This window comes from Scaptodrosophila lebanonensis, unplaced genomic scaffold, assembly GCF_003285725.1.
Source record: "Scaptodrosophila lebanonensis strain 11010-0011.00,11010-0021.00 unplaced genomic scaffold, SlebRS2 tig00001412-arrow-pilon, whole genome shotgun sequence".
Classification (NCBI taxonomy): Eukaryota; Metazoa; Arthropoda; class Insecta; order Diptera; family Drosophilidae; genus Scaptodrosophila; species Scaptodrosophila lebanonensis.
The window spans coordinates 3,210,250-3,228,912 of NW_022060739.1; the positions used below are offsets into that span (position 1 = coordinate 3,210,250).

General features: G+C 41.4%; 1 protein-coding gene across 1 annotated transcript; it reads right to left on the minus strand.

Moving 5' to 3' along the window:
- Positions 1 to 15,584: 15,584 nt before the first annotated feature.
- On the minus strand, positions 15,585 to 16,805 carry LOC115631342 (protein snail). The gene has a single exon (XM_030528060.1). It carries the CDS (start codon positions 16,803 to 16,805, stop codon positions 15,585 to 15,587), a length of 1,221 nt encoding a protein of 406 aa, XP_030383920.1.
- Positions 16,806 to 18,663: the final 1,858 nt, after the last annotated feature.

The following is an 18,663-nucleotide window of genomic DNA, read 5'->3' on the forward strand; positions in this document are numbered from 1 at the left end:
GCTTAAATTGCTTAATTACTGGCGAGCGCCAAATGTAAACAAATGCTAGCTCTGGCGACAGACTCACACACACTCGCACCTATTCGCACATAGGTACATACATACATAGATACAAGTATATACAAAGTACTACTCGGATGTGTGCATGTATTAAATAAGTCATTTGGCGAGTTAATTCAGTCATATTAATTTCAATTACACACGGAGCACAATGCAATTATGCGTTGCAAGTCGAGGCTTAAGCGCTGCACTGTCATGTCGGACCAGGTTGTAAACTAAAATCTTGAAATTTATGTGATCAGCGTTTTGATTTCGATCTGAGCGGCCCAGGCCGGACCAGGCCAAGTGGTGGCAAGGTGGCAAGGTGGCAGGGTGGCGAAGTGGCGGCGTACATTTTCAAAAAATTACTCAACACCTTTTGAACATGGATTTCGTTCTCTAGCCGCGCAGGGCGTTTCAAATTTCTGCTCTTGCCCGCACATGTGCAACTGTATGTCTGTCCGAATACATATATGTATATCTGTCTGTCTCTCAGTCTATATCTATGTCCGTTTGCAACGGCAAAAAAGTTTAATTAAAGAACACCATAAAAGTGTCGCACGAGCGATCGTAATTATGAATTTAATCTCAATTAGAGCGTTTATCTTGATTTTGCATGTATCCATGTATCTGTGGTTGTGCCTGGCGTCGTTTTGCAGTTACTCTTGTTGTTCGCCCAACACACACACACACACACACACACAAAACCTGTATGTGTGTGTAAATTTATATTCATTATCCTGATTCGGTGCTTGACTTCGCTGCCAGCCCGCTCCTATCTAGCGCTTTAGTTGCTTGGACATGTGCAAACACCTTTTGCCACACAAAAGCGAGATTAACATATTTTATTATTTTATTTAAATTGCGTTCAAGTTTATCAATTACTGGTTTATCGGCGGTGCGCAGCTCAATTGGCGACTAATTTATGTCGCCGAAAATTGGCCAACTGTTTAATAAGTTTATGCATTTTGTAGAATTTCAGATACTTAGTTAGACTTGTGGATGTGAACTTGGGGAGTACAAGTAGATACAATGCGTGAAATAATTCCATTATATTGTATAGTTTGTAGAAAGGCCTATTCAATCGGGTGAACTCTATAAGTCTATATTTGAAGGCAAATCCTATGTCCTATATGTATAGAAATAAAAGCTGTACGAGTATTTCGCAGGATAAGACTTCGGAGTATTTACAGAAGAAATAACACTTAGATAGCAATGAATTTTAAATTCAATTGCAGTTTCGGAGAAAGGAGAGTCAAATACCCACTGCATTTTTTTGTGTCCATTTAAGCCATTACCGATCTTGTGTGCGAAGGCTTATTTAACAGCAACACATGGAGCCAAGCCGCCTGGGTTTAATCCATCATTTATCTCATGCGAGAATATTCCAGCAATTTAACCCATTTAAATCCAAGACCCTTTGAAACCAAAAATTAAAGAGTTTTTTGGTTTCTTCATATTGAAAATGACACAGGTAACTTAAAAAATAAAATATAAAAACCAAACTTTTTGTGGGTTTTTGAGCCTGTATCCAAGCGAGTACAAAGGCCAAATACATACTAAATTTTTTTCATTTTCCTGTAATATGAAAAAGTTAATTTCAGCCCTCTTTTATATCACATTGTTCACATAATCATCTAATTCGACACTGAAGTTGAGGACAGCGAAGTGCCCTTTGATTTCTGGTTTATATCCGAAATACTTACTAGAAATCACTAAGCGCTGAGTGTAATATCGTATGTAATGGCTTATAATAGTTTCATCGAAATATTGTCCGTTTCATCGAAATAGAGTAAATTGTTTCAATATATTCCCAATCAATCGATAGCGGTTCATGGATATACTATACAAAAACTGGTTCACTTTCTACGAACGCATTACTATCAGGGGCCTTACATTTCCCGCTCGTCGTCGGGAATCAAGTTATTGTTGACAGCAAAATTAATATATTTCTTGATACCTTGAATATATTTCAGGATATTATATTATTATTATTTAGACGGTTGATGTTTGTATGCCTTTATGTGCCATTTCAATGGCAAGAAAAACGTATACCTATTTAGCCGTTGTACCAAAGCGAGTACAGTAAATTTTGACTTCATCTAATGTAATCAAAACATTTTTTAAAAATTGAATTATTTCAAATTTGAAAAATATAGGTTCTTTACTATACAAAACAAATGATCCCTTTTATTTTACCAATCCAGATGCTTCACATTCAATAAAAATCACACTTATAGTATATGCGCAAAACTGCCACAATTGATCGGAGAAGTAGCAAAATTCTGATTAATGTTATTTGTAGTCTCAACTTTCCGCTCATATCTCTGTACTGACAAATTTTTGTTTCTGCTTGAAACTACAGTTATACGAAAATGGCAAATTTTCTGTACCCAAGCAGGTACAATGGCAGGGAATAGGTTAAGGCAACTAAACTTACAAGACACCTACAAGTACTCATAACTTGGCGCAATGAGTTGCACAAACAAACGACTCCGGCTTGTAATTTTCAACTATTAGTAACAGAGACAACGACGACGACGACGATGGCAACGACAACGACTGCGGCATGAAATGTTTAATGTTTAACGGTTGATGTTTGCACATGGACCTGCCATTGCATGTTTGTTGGTTTGCTGGTTTGTTGGTTTGCAGCTCTGCACAAATTTGACGTGGAAATCAATTTGAAAACGATTTAAGAGGCGCACTCTCTGAGTTGGTGGCGTGGGCGTGGGCCAAAAGGAAACGCCAATATGACATGCGCCAGCATCAGTGGGTGGGCAATGGGCGCAGGCGCAGAGTTCGCGTCGGCGTCGGCGTCAGCGTCAGCGCATGCTGCGTATCGAGTTACAAAAGCTGGTCCAAGCAGGCTGGTAAGCTGGCAAGCATTAACGAGCTATCGACGCGCAGACGCTGACGGATGACTGAACACGAATGGCGGTCGGGGCCGGTGAAGATAAGCTGCCCGCCAAAGACAAATGCGTCTTGTGGGTTCAGAAAATCGCCAAGATTAGTACGATTTTCATAATAAATTGTGGCAAATCAGGCGCGCTGGCATTATAAGGCATCATTAACAACAACAGCGGGCGGCGCAGCATGCAAGCTTTTGGCCAAGGAACGAACTCCTTCCCTTCCTTCCAAATAGGCGCAACTTAACACAATGTAGGCAAAGCGTTAACAAGTCATAGGCCGAGCCACAAATTGCACTTAAAAAATAATCATAATAATTATAAAGCAACTACTAAATATAACATGAACGACTAAAAAGGATTTCAAATGCTGTAGCTTTTGAATCTCATTTGTCTAACACAAGTTCCAAATATAATAACAACTATGTGGGAAAAAAAGTAAAATACTAATAATCGAGAGGAAATACATTTTTCTTTCTTGGATCATCTTGTTCTGGCTATGTTACGAAATCCCTGGTCCAAAAATATACTTTGTTGTATTGTTTGTTGTATATCCCCTCATATCCATTGAATTTTTGAGTAGCTTTAAAGCACAGCTGCCTAGAAAACTTAAGTCTAGGAATTAACAAGATCTCACTTTCCAATCTAAGTTCCCAATAACTACAATATTTGTTCATTCAAGGTAATAGTAGAGCTAAACGGCAACATGGTATTCAATTTTTTTCGAGTTTCTCTGAGTGTTGTCCACTGGGGGACTAAGCGATAACTGCATAAAAAAACTGCAAAAAAAGACGAAACAGACGAAAAACGAATGAGTGAGCAAACAAGTGGGAAGTGCGCCAGCGCCAACGCTGTTTGGTTGGCCAACAATGGCAATGGCCAAAACAGCAACAACAACAGCAACAATAACTGCAACAACAACTGCAACAATCCAAAGATCAGGCCGCGCATTGCGTGGCGCGTTCCCTGTCGGTTGAAGTCTTTTGAAGTGCCACGACCGCCCTGTCTGGCTGTCGCGCGTCGTTTAAGAGCAAAATGTGTACGCGTTGATGACGCTGATGTGTGCAACAACAGCAACAGTGTGTTGCACGTTGCATGTGCGCACCATCATCCATCTATTGGAGCAGAAAGCGCGGCAAGCGCCGCCGTTGACGCCAGCGCCTGTTGCGGAGCATCAGCCCGCGCCCAAAGCCCAGCACAAACTTGGACCGCATGTGGCATGTGACGGCGGCAGCAGCAGCAGCAGCAGCAGCAGCAGCAGAAGCAGCAGCGTCGATGGCGTGGACGGCATCCACGGCGCTGCATTTACTTGTCAATTTGTTTTTGGTCAACGTTTAAATAATGAACTCATATTTGCAGCTTTTGCTTGGCTGTTGTTGCACATGCGGCGCATGTCATGTTGCATTATGGTCTGCTGTTGCATGTTGCACAAACGCAAACACATGGCGCAGACACACACACACACACACACTTGCATACACAGGCAGAGACACACAGACGTAGGTAGTTGACTGCACTTGCTGTAACTCAATTCCATGGCCTAGCGGGCAAGCGACCAGGAAGACTTTTGACCGACCGCAAAACTAGGAAATGTCACAATCACAAGCGGCTCATCGGGCGGCGGAACAATGTGGTTGGGGAGTGAGGAAGCAAAAGAAAATACAAGTAACTACGTATGAGGTTAATGCGAAGCCATCTTACGAGTATTGACAATTCAATCCAGAGTCAGAGTTAAATAAATAATGCAAAGAAGTCCCAAACTTCTAATTGAATTCACTTGTTATTTTCCAAAAACTTCTCGAATAATCTTGTTGACTAGTACTTCAAAAAATCTTGAGAAAAATACTCGAATTACATTGACAGTTTCCATATAAATATTACAAATTTTTATTGAAAATATTGTGACTACTCCATCATAATATTTCTAATTGGCTTTCGTGAATTTTTGGAAGGAAAGTGATTATTATTTCCACCACAGGCACTACAGATGAATTAATGGCACATATTTCTCGATTTGTCGGACCACCTTGTAGGTATTTGCCACCACAATCACCATTTTGTGGAGGCAAACCGCAAATTACTGTAGAATTTAAAGCCTTAAATTTTTAAAGCAAAAAGTTTAAATTGCGTCGTACTTCCTACCATTTGACAGTTGAAAATTGTATTTTAATACGTATGTTACGCACACCGGCATTTATATATACTTTGAAATTAATTTTTCATGCTTGCTAATATTTCAAGGGCTTTAGTGCTGCTTTATTATATGCAAATACACATACGCTTATATTAAGAGTCTGCTCTAGTGTAGTCAAAGATTCAAGCGTTGAACAATCATTTTCGCGATATGTTTTTAAATTATAACGACCCTTTTAAAATACTCATTACGAGTCGGAGGATAGCTGGCCGAATAACAAATAAAATCATCCTATTTTCTAGCTTCTTATCGAGACTTTCTTGACTTTTAAGTTGTTTTTTTTTTTTACTGTTTATCCCATACACGCCTTATTTTGTTAATTAATTAAATCAATTCAATAAATAAATACTGAGGAAACTAATTAATAAATTTAAGTCGAGCTATTAACTTTGCTTGAGTCATGAATGTGAAATTAATTGTTCTCTTTTATGAATTATAGATTAAATAGTAACATCTTTATTTCATCTTTAAAATCAAAGATGTTACTATTTAATCTATAATTCATAAAAGAGAACAATTAATTTCAAATATCGTTCAGCTTTAAAGTCAATGTTAACTGAACTGCTTTTATTTTCGTTACTCATTTCTTTTGCATATAACTCTCAAAATATTGATTTTGTTGGCGTTCTTTCTTTGTCATTTAAAAGTTTTGTTAAACACTGATCATATGATAGGTAACGATCCTCTTTCAAAAGACCTTGTAGCTCGTTGCTTTGCCTTCCACCTTTGCCTTCAAAAGAGTTTACGTTTTCTCCAAATTTGCTGATAAGAGACCGTGATGTGATTTTTTACTATTACAAATAATACTTAGTTTCTTTAGTGTTTTTTCCGACCAAGCTTTATTTGCTCTCCCTTAAGTCCTTCTCTCCGCATTTAAATTGATTAGACGTTTTTTTTTCTAACCTGGCGTTGTTTATAAAAAAGAATAAAGAAAATTGATTCTTAATTAGCGTGATGGGACAAATCGATCGAGGCATATCCGTCCGCAAACTTTAAACATGTTTTGTTTTTCTCATAACTAACCTAAGCTAGTTTGTTATAGGTTATTTTATTTTTCACTGAAGTTTTTATCTTCGATAGAATAATTCTCGACTGCGAAATTCTTTGCATAAGATGTAGTGATGAGTGCGGAATTGGACCACTCTGAAGAAAATTATGAGCAAAAAAAAAACGCCTGACATAAATTCCTAGCAATAATAATAGAGAACTGTTTTAGATCCTTTACATTTCGTACCCAATATAGACCTCCTCAGCACATGTACAAATTATAACGATGTGATTGACGCCCACTTATCCATAGCACCATGCCATCGCTTTTTCAAATGGCAATTAATCTAGCTGCTGATGGAACGGTGCGATACCGAAACTGTGACTTTGAACTATTAAGAGCGTTTTTTATTTTTTTTTTGTCATACCCGAAGGTAGCTCCATTTATTGGCGATACTATCGGGCGTCACCAGCGACGCCAACAATGACAATTCGATATTATTGCGGTGGTGCAGCATTTTCATAACTTCTTTGACTGCCTCAGCCAATGGGCTCAATGAAAAATCCATGCAGAATTATTGAAATAAAGAAATCAGTGTTTGATGGCTGTGGGGGCGTGTGGCTTTGTTTTGTTTTGGTTTTCTTTTAGTTTATTTTAGTTTTTGCATTGTCAAAGTAAAGCGCGAGCTTTACAAACTAACAACAGTATTTGCAATTTGTTAATGCGCGAGGCCTGAACCTGGACTTGGGCCTGGGCTTGGCCACTTGTTTGCATCAATTTGAATTTTAATTGAAAAGTCGAATGCATGCAAGGCCCGAACGGCAACACGACTGTGGCGCCAACTACGTGGCGTGCCGCAGTGGCATGTGGGTGGATATGGATGTGGCTGCACTCGAGATATATTTCTCTATATACGTTCTAGATACCGCTGCTCTAACGGCGCTTGCGGCAGGTTACAACGGCTTTTAAGGTGTTAATTTGCGTTTAGCCTTTTTTTGCATTCGGCGACTGCCGCGCTCCATTTAAAATGCAAATTTGTGCAATTGCACGCGTTTGATTTGTTTAACAAAACAATGCTTTTAATTAATTTGCAAGTGTCTTGATATGCAAATTTCCGCAATCATAATCATATGAGTATTGCCGCCATATGTGCATAGCTATAGTAGATCATCTAGAGGCGGATGTTTACTGAACTGCATTTGATTTATATTATTTATTTGAGCCATGGCTCCAACGGCTCCTGCTGTTGCTCCATAAAGTCTAACCACTTATCAAAACACAATCAAGAGGAAGGACTGAAAAATGAATAATGCATGATTAATATATGCAGCCGCAGCAACATGAAAAACTGACCCCCAAGTCCAGCCTACGAGTATATGGCCGGACACGCCCGATAAATTCCAAAGAATGCACAATCCTTTTTTCTACCTTCGAGTTTTCCAAGGAATGGGGCGCGTTTACCACCAACAACCATACGCACACACTCGTGCCTGATGAACTAAAAGGATAATGAACCCAAGTTACGAGTACAACCAACACAAAAGTGAAGGCAATGAATTCATTAGGGGAAAAAACAAGGTCCGAGATCAATTTTATACAGGGGCTGACTGCTGACTGCATTTGACCAACTGTTGTTGTTTCAAAATTGACGAAAAATGGAAAATTGGAAAATGCCCCTAATGCCCGCGTCTATTAAAAGTGCAATACCGCACCGTGGTGCCACAGTAGAAATAGTGGAATAATGACAAAAATTATACTATACATTATGGGTTGAAAGAAATATTTTCTAATACAAATTTTGTAAGCAATGCTTCTTCTACGAAATACTTTCCAAACTTTCCAATTAAAGACAGCTTAGTTTTGTATTATTTAACACTAATTATAATAATTTAATTAATACTTTTTATCAGATATTCTATAAGCTTATTGTTTTTATAGTAATAGATTAAAAATAATTTAGGGCAGCTGCATTTTAAGTATGACAACCATTTAAAAATGTATATTTTATTTCTAAATTTCACTTCAATTCTAAATAAATGTAAATAATTCAAATTTCATTTCATTTTTTCAGTTTTATAATATTTTATCAGATATTCTATAAGTTTATTGTACTTAATAGAGTACAACTTAAAAATTATTTGGGGCAGCTTTATTTATTTAAATTTAATTTAAATTCTACATAAATTTAAATAATTGGAAAAACCTGTCATAGAACAGCAGAATTTTGTGAAGAAACCAACCACTTTTGAGCCACTGTGCGTCGACACACGAACGGCACAGGACCAAAGCGTGGCGTGTTAATTGCTACTAACTAAGCGAGCCGGCGAGCAGGGAGTTGGCGAACCAGCGGGTTATCATTCTGGCCTTTTGCTTATCGCATATTGTTTTGTAGGCGTTGAGCCGCACTCACTGGCCATATGGTGTGGACTACAAGTATGAGGTCCATAAGATGTATCTATTTTGGCTAGGAAATTAATTACGCACTGACCAAAATGTGATGATGAGCCCATCCATAAGAGCTGCCACCGCCGACAGCCGGGCTCAATGAAAACGGCTCCGGTCGCTTCTAATTTGAACTCGAAATGCCGACACCTGATGTTTGATTTGATGGCCGCACGGACCCTAGAGAATTTACGGTTTCACTTTCAACGCTCAAATCAGAACAGGTAGTTGGCAGACGGTGGCAGACGGCGGCCGACGGGTAAACAGTTGGTACGTCTCTAGATAAAGGTAATTACCCGGGGCCTTTTTATTAGTATCTTAACAAACTGTTAGTTTATGAAGTGTTGCCAACACTTCTGTGCGTGTGTGTTCGTTTCTTTATTCCGATGACGACGATGACGATGATGCTCTTTAAATTCCTAGAGGAAACGGAAGAAAGTCTTTCTCTCATGCATATTTCAATAGCTGCTGTTACGTTATACGAGAAAGCACGTCAACGATTGGATCGAAGAAGCAACAATCGGCTTAGCAACAATTTGTCTGGCATTTCGCTTTACGAGAACTTCCCAACTTTCTGCACACAACTGTGAGGCAGGAAACAAATCACATGTGACGGGATAGCACGTGAATGAATGTCTTACAGCATTCGGGGCATATATTTTCATAGCATTTGGGGTTGGGAGGGAGCCCTGAACCCAGTAGCCAATTGATTGAGAATCGGTTGAAAGTAGAGAACAAATCGGTGAGACTTGCTTATTAAAGAACACCTACGATCGAGTTCAACGACTCTGTTTGTGCTTGAGTGAAGGGCTGGCCCATAGAACAGTCCATATTGCTCATCAAACATTTCATTATTTATACAGTTCTGCCACAGAGCTAGGCCCTAGGCCTATGAAATGTCCGTCCATATGCGAAGAAAGTCACATGCATAAATCATTGTTTGGATTTTTTGGGCATTGTATCGCATCTTTTGTAAATTACTTTGTAAATGCTACCGCATCGATTTGCGTTCGATGTGTGTCAAGTAGATGCAATCGTCGTGGACGTGCCAACCAAATGGAATTGATTGGCTTGCAAATTAACAAATCGAATATGCCCGGCACTCTGGGCCCCCAACTTTCTACCCTTTTCTTTCTTTCTTTCTCTGTTGTGGGCGTGCGCCCAGCAGCTGCTACAGCTGCTGGCTTAGTAAGCTTTTTTCATAGTGTGGCTCGTCGTATGTAGGTAGTACTTTATGCAATATTTATAAAGTGCGCTTATTCGAAATTCAGATTAGTTTGAAGATGGCTCTTTGATCGACATGTTCCTCTAGCAGGAAATGACTGTGGGTGCTGCTATACTTGTATGCAGTTTTCTGTGTACTCTAATCGTATACAATATGCGAGTAAGTGTATGATAGAAATAGGGCTAATTAAACCAAAGATTGCAATCACAGAATCATAACCACAATTAACCGTTTGCAAGCAGGCAACAAGGAGAAGATGAAAATACCGACATGTCACTAGAAATCAACGGAGCAGCACGCTCAACCCGATAGCTGACTAGCTGGCTGGCTGACTGGCTGACTGGATGGCTAACTGGCTGGTTGTCTGGCTGTCTGGCTGGCTGATCATGTTGCCATCCATGCCATGATGATGTTGATGATGAGCATAGGAAACACAAAACGACATGTCAACTATAACCACCCATCGATCGAAGACGACCCATCTGTGCAGACGCTGAGGCGATCAAGAGAAAGAGCCACAGACCTGACGATGTCTACAAAACAACTACAAACGACAAGTAACAACATTTATCAATGCTTGGGCATCTACAGCGATGCTTAGTTTGGCACGAAGCTCTGGAGCGCTGGACCAGAAGAGTCGAAGTCGAAGTTGAAGACGGGGCTGAAGTTTAAGTTGAAGTCGGTGTCGGTGTCGGAGTCGGTGTGCCATCAAGTTGATGGCAGGACTGCACTTAGCGACAACTAACGCCACGTTTTGCATGACACTCAGCCGTGTAATTCAAAACTGCACTTAGCCTAGAACTTCATGCGGTTTTCCAACGGCTCTCCTCCATGCTTTACAGTTAAGGTCAGCGCAAACCCAAAGCCAAAGCCCAGCTGAGCTCAGCCGAGCTGATCTGAGTTAGTGAGTGAAGCTGTGAGCGCTGACAGGTTGCTGGTGTGTGCCTGGGCCTGTGCTGTGCCTGTGCCCATGATCTCAGGCCCATTCCCTGTCCGTGGAATGGTGTTGAATGTTGAGCACGATCATTTGCATATGGCAAGCCATAAAATTGATGCGCTATGAGCGATGGACAGTTGTCTCTGTCTCTGTCTCCGTCTCCGTCTCTGTCGTGGCTCAGTTGTCAGTCCACGGCACACAGTCTCTTCTTGTTTTGATTTATGCGATGCGCTTGCACACATCGCTCACTTGTCGTCAGCGTTGTCGTTTGCCAGATATCATATCACAGATCGAGCTGCACACATCAGGGCAGCGATTAAGCAATATGTTTTTGCAATGTAAATCGTTAGTTGTCTTGCTACAATCCCACACAATAGAGATGGGCAAGTAGCGTGACTGTGATTATGATCTTTCGACAGGGAGCGATATGGCTCGCAAATAGAGGTTTGTTCAAAAGAACAGGTGAACGTTTTCCCCACTCTTTCTTCGATTACAATACATCATGAGTTCTTGCCAACAAGTCGTACAGTTAATAAGGAATACTACAGGGAACATTATTATATATACAAGGTCTGTTCAAAAGAAAGGGTGAATTCTGAATTCCTTTGAAAGGCATTTTTTGTACTCTTCAAAGCTATCCCCCTCATATACATATAATTCACTTATGCGATAGCCCTGCGCCTTTTTCCTATTCCCAAAACTGAAAAGACCAATTGATGAGTTAAAATCAAGATCGAAGAACGAAAGCGCATTTCTGAAGTGCTTCGAGAATTGGAAGAAGCACTGTACATATAGATTCAATTCAGACATACAAGATTCCATAATGAACGCTGCTTTTCGTTCGAAAGTTTTCAGCCCTTGGAAGTACTCAAGGAGTGAATTAATCTGCTCCCGATTCAAGACTGAATATGACAATAATGTGGGCTTAACCTGGATGCATAGGTTGTCACGCGGCCATCCCTGGGCTCAAAAAAAAAATTACAACAACACCCGCAATGCGCACTTATCGTTCGCTAATCTGCCAGCTGATGTTACGAAATCGCGCTGGTTCGGCTTTCATGTGTGTGTGTACGAGTTACCAAGATTAATGTTGATGCTTTTTCAATTACAACTCTGGCAGCATACAAATTTGGAGTAAAACGTAATCGTCGTAATCTCAGACGTCCTAAACGACAACTGCGACAACAGACAGCCATAGCTTTTGCTTTAGCCATGGCTTGAATCTGTGGCTTGCCTTCCTGCCTGCCTGCCTGCCTGCCTGACTGACTGACTGCCTAAGTGGCTGCCTAGCTGCCTGCCTAGCTGCCTGGCTGGCTGCCTGTGCCGCCACCAGCGTGGCCCCAACTCGGTATTGGATTTCCTAATGTTTGTTTTGCATGAGTATTTTCTTTTTAGCTTTTTTGTTGTTTGGCTCTTTGGTTGTTTGGCTGTTTGGCTGTTTGGTTGTTGTGTGACATGCGCCGGCACTGATTGCCTAGCCTGGCAATTACAAATACCGCGACTTGTATCATTGCCCGCCATCGATTGTGAGTCCACATACTCGTATGTTGGTGCATCGATCGCTTACAATTTCGATCGCATCTTGTCGCATAGGTTTTTAATAGCTTTAAGCCTAACTCGACTTTGTTAGTCAATTCCAATTTGTTATCGCATCGTTTGTGTGTCCATATGTTGGGGTTCCACTTTGTTTTGGCCCCGATCCTGATCCCCAGCCCGGCACCAGGCCCAGCCTAATGTGCTGGCATTTGTCTATAACATTTAGTGGCGCATGACGCGCTCAGTAATGCGAGACACAAGTTGGCCAGTGATTCGAATATTTTGGTCATCGACTTACGGCTGCAGTTTTCAATCAAAGATTTGCGATTTGCGGCGATTTAAACCGATTGCGACTTGACTCAAGAGCCGACGAATTGTGCGGTAGCCGCATCTCTAGCTGGTTGTAGGCGTTGCCACTGATGAGGCTGATGCTGAGCGCTGATTAGCCTTTGGATTTTCTAAACAAAACGCTGCCGTAAGATGCCACCGAAAGCGCACAAAGGCCGTTGCAACAATTGCGGCAAAGATCAGACGGATCGCTCTACTTGAGCCCAGAGAATTGTGAAAGTATTGCCAAATGATAACTGTCAAGCGTCGGGTCAAAAGGTGATGGCATTCCAAGGAAACCATTCCAAGTCTGCCGCTGACATTGCGGCATTGGCTTTTTGTTGTCGTCTTCGGTTTTTATGCAGTTTCATCATTTGACCTTTTGTGGACGTGTTGTCTGGCCAAACGAGACTGCCAGGCGACAGGTACACGCTTTGTCTCCGTTCTCAAGCTGCGCAAGGTGTTCCTTCTCCCGGGCCCTCACTTCGTTGCACTCTGGCGGTCTTTGTCAATGGTTTTGCAATCGCACGAATGCAGTGCTCTGATTACGACGAAAACAAAAACAACAACAACAAATGTTTCGTTCATTTTTTGTAAAGGTGATGTTCCTGGAAGCTGTTTCTATAGATTGGGCCTAGTTTGGATTAGTTATGTGCAAAAGGTGTTGCCAATAATGTATAATGCGTGTTTTATTATATTAGTTCTGCACGCCAAAGAAAGTTTCGGCAATAGCGTAGTTCATCTAATGGTTTACAATAAAGTGCTACTTTTTTTAGATTTGTTAGCCCTTGACCCTAACTTGAAATCATGCGGATTCTTTCAGCATGTTCTTCTAATTCTAGTCCACTGAGAACTTTTTCAAAATTCCTTTTCTAAATAGGCTTATGAAACCAGGAATTCAAATCAAATACATACGCAGTTGCGGATGAACTTAAAATTGATTTATATACATTCTTATGTAATATTATAATGTTTATAACTTCTTTGAATAACATTTTTTAAAACATGATTTGGTATATTAAACACTTTCTCTTATTTCTTAGCATAAACTATTTCGTTACATATTTAGATATTTTAGAAATATATTGAACCAATCTATAATAAACTAAATATGAATAAATAAATATAAATATATATGATAACCCAATCTATTACATTTTATATATTGAAATACAATTTCGATATTTTTTTAAAAATATAAAAAGAAAAAATTTTTGGCTTCTGAGGAATTTTTAAAGAATTGGTTTTGAATTTTGTTTGGCTAAAAGAAAACGAAACAAATGGGTTTAACCTCTCTCTACTCTCTCTAACAAATCTAGTAACTGTAATTATAATATTCAATTGGCATGAGTTGTGAAAATAGATGAGTGTAGGGGTGATAAAACCTTTTAATATGTATATAAATAAATAGTAATTTTTGGCTTAAAAAATGGTAATATTTTTAAAGTAAGTAAGACAATAGACTGAGTGTTGATAGAAATGCTTCCTTTTGAACGCATTTTTCCATAATAATAATGTTATCACTTTGCATAAGTTTTTATAAGAAAATCTTACAAAATAGACTTTGTAAACCCAAAACATTGGGCCGCTCACTATTTTCATGATATTTCTGCAAGTATACCTGTTGTCTGCTGATTACCAGCAGACAGGTAAGCCATTCAATAGAACAACATTATTATGCAAACACAAATCAAATTTCGAAAGGACTTAACTCTTATCTTGGTGCGTAGACAGGCATTCAAAATCCTGTGTCGACAGCAGCAGTTCGTCGTCCTGTTTTGGCGATAGAGAGACGACGCCACTCGTCATTGGCACTCAGTGCCGTCTGGCGTGTCCGTCAGCCATCAGTCAAACAAATTTCGATAAGCAGCCGTCGTACGTCTACGTTTATCACCTGCGCACTGATACGAGTATGCCAACAGGGTACAGGTCAGGACGCATGCGCCAACATCCTTTGGGCAAATGTTAGGGCAAAGGATTGCGGAGAAGGACACAGGAAACGTGCATTGAAAGTGAGTGATTTGCTTGCGCTCGCCTGGATTTAGGAAATTGTCGTCTCGATCGGCAGCTTATTAAATATTTGCACTTGGCAAAGGTGCAAATTTTCGGGACCTTGATATGAATTGATGAAATATTAGGGGCGGGTTAAAGGAAGTGCCTGAAATTGAAAGTGTGCGTGGTTGCTATTTGCCATCGAAAGGTGTTCCTTGATAGAATTTGATATTATATTTGAAGTTGGGCTTTGTTTGGGACTTTGAGGGTTAGGCAGTTAGGAAACTGCGGAAATTGGGTTTCGAATGAAGGGGATAGAAAACAAACAAATGAGAAAATGCAGCAGAACAGGCATTTTTGAAGAGGATCCCTTGAGAGCACTCAAAGGGAAGGTTCGTTAAAAACTCTGCATTCAACAATCTTATAGAAAAATATTAATTTTTCAATTACCGATTGCAGGTACGTTCAGTACCAGTACCAGTTTTTGAAATGAGAACTCTCGAAAGATTTGTATTTTCTAATTTTTATTTTCAGAAGTGTTTACAAACTACTGCAACATTTGCTTAAACTACAAAATGTAATAATAAAAATGGCATTGATGATAATAATATTGAATAATTGAACTAAATTGTAAGATTTGGTCAGATGCTGTGGTGATCATGAAATTTACACGAACTTTGCCAATGGACTAGACGATCCAAGTGTGCAATAACTAGAAAATAATACTTAGGACTAAATATTTCTATGGCTAAGAAAAATAAATTAGGAGTTTCATAAGTTAAAAGAGCTTAACTACTTGTATAGCACCAAAAACGAGTCAACTTAACTTTTCTACAAACTAATTAGATGTGTATTGTCTGCCCAGAGCGTAGTTTGGTTTTGTTTGGATTGGTCTGGTCATCTATCCTCGCCAGCGGAATGTCAGCTTTGGTTCGTCGATGCAGCACACAGTCAACGTGGGCTGTCCTTTTTGCGATCCTCAAGCGATGCTCAGTCTACGCAATTGTGATGGTGCAATTGGAGCTGATGTGCTTGTTGAGGAGCGACATGCGCGAGAAGGACTTGTGGCAGACCTGGCAGGCGTATTTCTTCACATCCACATGGGTCTGTTGATGGGCACGCAGATTGGAGCGATCGGCAAAGGAGCGCGGACAGTCTGGGCACTGGAAGGGCTTCTCGCCGGTGTGTGTGCGGATATGTCCCTGCAGCAGCCAAGGACGCGAGAACGCCTTGCCGCAGATGGGGCACTTGCAGGGCAGTGTGTGGGTGCGAATGTGCATCTTAAGGGCGCCCACTGAGGTGTACATCTTGCCGCACTCCTCGCAGGAATGCTGCTTCTTCTCCTGATTGCATTCGGCGGCTGGGCAATGGAATTGCTGATGCTTAGACAGGCCCATTGAGGTGGAATACATCTTCTGGCATTTGTCGCACTTGAAGCGGTAGTTCTTGGATGCGGCGCTGGCATTATTGGCTGGAGCGGAGGCTGCGGCTGTGTAGGATCTATAGCTGGTGCTGGCCGAGACTTCATCAAAGTTGTGGAAGAGTGCCGGCAGCGGAATGTCACTGCGCACCGAGAGGTCCTCGGGTTCGGATGAGGCATCCGAGCCGGGACTCGAAGGTGGCGTCATATGCTGGTAACTGTAGACGGAGTGCGGCGAGGCTGCGGAGGCAAACGAATTGGCTGGCGATGGGAAGGCAGCGGCGAGATGTCCGTTGATGTGTGGCTGGTAGCTGCTCCACAGTGCAGAGATGGGATTGCAGCCAGCGGCCATGACAAAGGCAGACTGATAGGGATTGGTAGTGTAGCCGGCCGTAGCTGGAGTCAGTCCTCGCATGTGGATATCGGTTGGCGTTTGCTGGTGCTGGTAATCCGTGGGTTCAACCGGTGGTGAGAGCAAGGCAGAGCAGAGTGGCTCGCTCTTGATGATGGCCCGCATTGGTGGTGTGGTTGGACGTTCAGTCTCTGGCACCTTGGAGAGATTCAGCACATATTCACGTTTTGCTGGTATCTCATAATCCTCAAAGTCATCGTTGGCTTTGCGCTTGAGGGACAAGTCCTGGGGCTGTTCCTCCTGCGGCGCAGCAATGGGAGCGGCATAGCTCAACTGGTCGGTCTTGGTCAGGGCCAAGGCTTCAGTTTGAGGCTGATGCTGTTTCTCCTCCAAGAAGACAAAGGGGCGTTTCTTCAATGGACAGCTCTTGTAGTTGGTAGCCATTGTATGAGTTAGTTTTGTATGCGATTTAGTAGAGATTGGTGTGGTGGTCGTAGAATTCCAAAATGCACGGAGCGCTTTCACTGTTCTGTTAGTTTGTTCCGAGCACTATTGAGAGAGATCGAGTTGCTTACTCAACGAACGCTGAGGTTGCTGTGACAGGTTAAGCCCGAGTGCGCTCTATTTATATGCCTGCGCGCTCTGCCGAAAACGGGGCTGCTGCTGCCGTCCATGGTGGTGGTTCTTCTTCACCGCACACGCACACACTCACACACACACACACAGTAACACTCATATGCAGGCAAACACGGAGAAGCACGCGCACGTGTGCCCAGCCTAGGTAGCAACAACAACAACAACAACAACAACCACAAGAACAACTTCAGTTTTCCCATGCCTGCCCTTATTGCGTGTTTCCCATTCGCCGCCGCCGCCGCTCTCTCTCCGCACTCTCTCTCCCTCTTACACACCTTCTACCTGGCTCTCTTCTCTCTGTGCATTAGGGAAAAACGCTTAGAAATCCCTGAGTCCTCAATTCTCTGGGCATCCAAAGGCATTGAGGATTTCACACCATTGTTGGCGCCCTTATATTGGAGGGCAAGCAGGCTGATCAGGTACTGATCCAAGCCCCCTATCTGCCTAACCTCATAACTTATGGCAACTTCTCGCTTTCTGCAGTCAGAATCAGCTTCACTCTCCGGCAGATCTTTGTTCACGGGCTTCTCTTATTTCCGTACATCCGTGCTGTAATAACTCGTCAAATATCTCTCCCCCGGCGGCAGCACATGACGCCGCCCGTTTTCATTTATCAAAGTGACTTCAACCACTTTGTTGGCTCGTCAATCTCTCATACACAAACACACAGATACACTAACACATGCGTGTGAGACTCGCACACCCATGCGCGCAGGTATCATCAGTACTCGGAATTTTTGTTTCATTTTCGCTTCGTTTCGCTAGCATGTTGGAGTTTCTATTTTTACGCGCCGGCATTTCCCAGTGTCGAATTGGATTCTGGAATGCCCATCGAGGTCTCAGGGTGGTTTCCTCTTCGGTCTGATAGTGGTGCAGTTTCCAGTGGCACTCGTACTCTATGGCATTTTTAAGCTACGCCGCTGCGTTTGCGCGCTAAGTGCGCTGGCCACCTTTGTTCGCCTCCACGGCAAACATCTGCCCATGGTGCCTGCCAGCCTGCCAGCCTGCCTGTTCGGCATTTGTTTGCCCTGCGCCGAAGGGGAGTTGAACCTGAGCCGCCGTAATAGCAATTGCTTACACATATAGTATTTGTATGTAAAATTGACACCTAAACGGGAGAGAGCGTTGTTATGCTAAAATTAGAATTGGGAATAATTTAAAGTGCATAACTATGCGCAGAGCGGAATATCGGTTTTCTCCAGAGGGAGTCTAACTTTAAAGTTTAGTATACTATTCAGAGCGAAACATAATTCGTATGGCTCTGGCTTTCATCTTTGATCCGTTGACTATTTAAAATTATGAGATTAATCTTATTACTCTAACTACTAACTATCTACTAATTAGTACAATTGAAGACTTAATATTATTACTTTTTCTGCCAGATAAGTCGGTGCACTTATATTTTTCGTTAGATATTAAAATGCAAGGAAAAAATATTTATTATAAGCTCTTCTGACATACTGATGTCTTCATGGTGATAATACATATATAATGGAAATAATTAAATTACCTCTAATTATGTTTTTACACGGTCTTTTTTATCGATTTCGATGTAACCGTGTTACGGTTTGAAAATTAAAAATTTCATATTTATTTCTTTAGAGATAAAGATGTCTTTTTTTACACGGTTGTTTCTGGAACCAATCTACCGTGTAAAAACAGACTC